Genomic DNA, 4491 nt, shown 5'->3' on the forward strand with positions numbered 1-4491 from the left:
CTTTCTCTTTATTTCTCTTTTTCTTCCTTTTCTCCTTTCCCCTTTCTCTCCTTTCCCCTTTCTCTCCTTTTTTGTCTTTCTCTCCTTTCCTCATTCTCTTTTTTGTTTCTTCCCCCTTCTCTTTCTCCCTTTTCCCCTTTCTCTTTCTCTCCTTTCCCCCTTCTCTTTCTCCCTTTCCCCCTTTCTCTTTCTCCCTTTCCCCCTTTCTCTTTCTCCCTTTTCCCCTTTCTCTTTCTCCCTTTTCCCCTTTCTCTTTCTCTCCTTTTCCCCTTCTCCTTCTTTTCTCTCTATTTTCCTTCCCTCTCCCATCCCCTCATCTGTTCATTCTGGGGCTGCCACATCCCCTCCAGGTCGAACCCCGTGGAGGGGAAGCTGATCTTCTGCAATGGGGTGGTCCTGCACCGGCTGCAGTGCGTCCGCGGCTTTGGCGAGTGGATCGACTCCATCGTCGAGTTTTCCTCCAACCTGCAGAACATGAACATCGACATCTCCGCCTTCTCCTGCATCGCCGCCCTGGCGATGGTCACAGGTCCGTGTCCCCCCTTTCGGCTCCCGTGCCCCTGCCCTGTGCCAGCCCTGTAACCCCTCACTCCCTTCTCTTTTGCAGAGAGGCATGGGCTGAAGGAGCCCAAGCGGGTGGAGGAGCTCCAAAACAAGATTGTAAACTGCCTCAAGGACCACGTGACTTTCAATAACGGGGGGCTGAATCGCCCCAATTATTTGTCCAAACTCTTGGGGAAGCTCCCCGAACTTCGCACGCTTTGCACGCAGGGGCTGCAGCGCATTTTCTACCTGAAACTGGAAGATTTGGTGCCACCGCCAGCAATAATCGACAAACTTTTTCTGGACACTTTACCTTTTTAAGACTCTTCCCTTGCACGTGCGGTGACCTGAGGAGACCCTTCCCGGGCCCGGCGGGGCGTGTGGCTGCGCCCGGAGCAGCACCCATGGGTGCAAACCTCCCGCAGGCAGAGCGAAGCGGGCTTTTTGGCTGCGGGGCAGCACGGACGCGGCTCATGGACTACACAAATCCCATGGTATAAACTTTTTATTATCGGCTTATAAATGAGTTTATTATTAAGGACTTCTGATTTAAAAAGGCGATGAACATATCTGGCGGCGCTCAGACTGGCGCGGTGACAAACAGAGCGCTAAGGTGACCCACACGTCTCACCCTCCTAAAGACCAGAAGTTTTCTGCTGTAAAAGAAAGCTGTAATATATCCGAAACCTAAATGTTGCGTGGGTGGCATGTCAGTAAAGAAGGCGAAGGCTTGTAAATTTATCAGACGCAGTTTGGCTTTTTAAAAATTTATTCTGTGCCTATTTATGAGGAAATACGGAAAACAAATCTGAATTAAAAAAAAAATTAAAAATGAAAGCTAAACGTGTTTGCAAAAAGAACAGTAATAAAAAAAAGAAAATAAGGGAGACTAACGAGAAAGGAAACTAACTCTGTCCGTACCAGGAAAGCATGACGACTCTAGGGTGACAATGTTATAGGCACTTGCTATTTCAGTAATGTCTATATTCTATAAATAGTATTTCAGACACTATGTAGTCTGTTAGCTTTTATAAAGACCGGTAGTTATCTAAGCTTCAAACGTTTTCTCAATTGTAAAATAGGTGGGCACAGGTATTACAGAACCCGGGATCCTCCCCAAAGGGACACATAGTGTTTGTAAACACCGTCCGACATTCCTTGTTTGTAAGTGTTGTATGTACTGTTGATGTTGATTAAAAAAGAAGTTTATATCTTGATTATTTTGTTGTCTAAAGCTAAACAAATCTTGCATGCAGCAGCTTTTGACTGTTTCCAGAGTGCTTATAATATACATAACTCCCTGGAAATTACTGAGCACTTTGAATTTTGGGTTTGTTTTGTTCCGTTTTTTTAATGTCTAAAATTGTCGGTTAATATATTATTTTACGTTCGAGTAATATTTTTAATATTGCCACATTCTGTAGTATTTTTCTTTGTATATTCCCAGTATGGCACACGGTACGAGTCACTGCCTTTTTGTTTTCTTTTTAATTATTATTTTCTATGGTATACGACAGTTTAAAACGCTGATTTTATTTCCCCTCCCCCTTCTCCTGATAACTCTTTCTTTGAGAAAGACAATTTTAATGTTTACAACAATAAAACAACAACAAAAAAATACCACGGAAACGAATGGCATCTCGTCTTCTTTCTGCCCAAGCGAGAAACTCCGCCGCCAGCACCCCCCTCCTTTTCCACGGGGAGGAAGAGGAGGAAAACCCCAGCCGGGAAGGTTGGTCCTTACCCAGAATTTGTATTTTGATAATTCTTTTTGCCTCTACCAGCAGATGCGGCTTTTGCATCCTGAGGGTGCGCAGCATCTCCGGGGGCGCTCGCCCGACGGTCGGGGACCGCATGCCGCCGGGCGAGCGCCCCCCGGGGATGCTGCGATGGGGGGTGGTGCGGATAAACCCCCATCGCCGCGGGAGTGATGGATGAACGGGCGTCGGGGCTCCGCGGCTTGGGTAGGGGACGAATCGGTTAAAAAGAAGAGTCGCGAAATGAACTAAGACCGGGTTTTTCTCGGACGATCAGCGGGGCCGGGGCTGGGGTTTGCGGCTTTAGCCCCGACACAAAACCCCCGCTCCCGTTTTCCCGCAGCTTGGGCTGTTTTCAAAAAAGCGGGGGGGCAGGACTTGCCTGTCCCATCCTCCCTTTATAGCTGGCTTTGGCATTTCATCCTCTTCTTCCCCGACTTTCCAGCCCCTCTGGGGGGCTCCGGTTCTGTCCCGGTCCCGGGGCGGGCGCAGCCCTGCCTGGACCAGAGCATCCTTTGGTGAGGGCTGACGGAGGGGAGGTTTTGGGGGCTCTGAAGGGTCCTCGGTCTCGGAGGGGAGGAGGCTGCGGGGGTCTCACCGAGAGAGGTGCAGACCTCTGGGAAAGGAGGGAAGGAAGGAAGAAGCCTTTCACAAAGGTATTTAGGAAAACGTTTGGAGTTGTGAGCTCGGTGCAGAGTGTGCAGCTGAAGGGATGATTTCTAAGTGGATTTATTAGAAGATTTTCCTTCTGTAGGCATGCAGCATTGCAGATTGGTGACTGTTTAATTATCCTAGCTCCGTGATGAAATCCGTGACTGCTCTTTCTGCTCGGCCCGTGCGGGGAGGCAGACAAACCCGGGCGGTTTTGCTCCCTCAGGGTTTCCTTTTTGTAGTTCATTGCCAGGCCGCTGGGCTGATCTGAACCGAACTTTTCTGCTGGTACAGTCGCCTGTCTCCTGCAGAGATGCTCCTTCGATGCACTGGTGTGTAAGAACGGGGTTTGGCTGCTTGATTTATCTAAAACTCCCATTTCTATCCCCAGTAAAGCCCAAACAGTTGCGTTGTGAACGGGCTTGATGTTTCTCTTACAACCCAGGAACTTTCCTCCTCCCAGTGTGTAAGATTACACTGAGGAGTAATTTTCCAAAAAAATGCTCGGGTTTACAAACTTGACAAACTGGGGCTAATTCAGGCCAGGTGTGTGCTTATACAGCACCTTGCATTCACAATTTAAGCTTCGTTTATCCGAGGCCCTGGATAAGGCAATGTATGCCCTGCACGCGTTGTGCTTCCAGTTCCTCGCGAGCACATTCACGTGGAGTAATTCTGATTTTTGATAATCTGGCTTGACCGGTGACTTAGGGACGAGCAAGCATCGCGACGTGCTCCGAAACGGCCCTTCCTGAGCTGGGAAGATGAATTACTGCAGGCACGAGGGCCGTGCAGGAGCTTTATTAGTTTGGGGATGCAATCAGCAACACTTGCTTTCTTAGTCCGTTACCTAGTTATCCTCATTGCATATGTCACGTACGCAGGGAGCAGCCGGGAGGAATTGATGTCGCGGGCAGCTGAAGCCAGAGAATTCGTGGTTTTTGTAATTTTTTTTCCCTTCTGGCTTCGCTTTTGTGGCAGAAACCTTGCGCTGGCCACACGCGAGAGCGCGTCTGATGCACCTGTAGCTGATTTTTTATGTATAAGTAAACCCACCGCTGCATAATCTGCACTTGCTGAAACGTTAGCCCTAAGTAACCTTTCCGGCTGGTCGCGGTGCGGAGGGAGATGTTGGTATTCATGAATGTTTTGACATATTTGACATTTTCTATATGGAGTGCTCCGGCTCTGTGTTCCTGATTTCCTCCTGTCTTTGCTCCCCTGTTTTAGCAGTAACCAGCAGCCTTCCTGGGCTGCTGCCCTCGCATCGCTTTGGAGGCAGAAGAGTGGGTCTGCAGAGAAACTTAAGCTTCGCGGTTTGCTTTTAGAATTATTTTATTTCAAAGTATGCGCCTGGGCAAATAATGGGATTATTGCATTTTAATGCGGCGCAACCGTGACCAGAAGAGCTCTTTTTGACAAAACAGGTGATTTGTGTTCTCCTTCAAAAGAAGCCGGTCTGGCATGCAGATTTGTACAAACCGGAGGGCGAGGGGTTTCTGCGTAACCGGCACTCGATGTAAATGTGATATAACCGCAT

The 4491-nt window shown here is 48.7% G+C and overlaps 1 protein-coding gene across 1 annotated transcript; it reads left to right on the forward strand.

The window, feature by feature from the left end:
- Window positions 1-350: 350 nt before the first annotated feature.
- On the forward strand, window positions 351-864 carry LOC104539465 (nuclear receptor subfamily 4 group A member 2; the record flags this gene model as incomplete). Its single annotated transcript, XM_010182994.1, has 2 exons — window positions 351-529; window positions 608-864. Coding segments are annotated over 2 exons (436 nt in total), but the record flags the coding sequence as incomplete, so codon positions are not given.
- Between the last annotated feature and the right edge of the window lie 3627 nt (window positions 865-4491).

The sequence above is a fragment of the Mesitornis unicolor genome, unplaced genomic scaffold (genome assembly GCF_000695765.1).
Source record: "Mesitornis unicolor isolate BGI_N332 unplaced genomic scaffold, ASM69576v1 scaffold37594, whole genome shotgun sequence".
Taxonomy (NCBI): Eukaryota; Metazoa; Chordata; class Aves; order Mesitornithiformes; family Mesitornithidae; genus Mesitornis; species Mesitornis unicolor.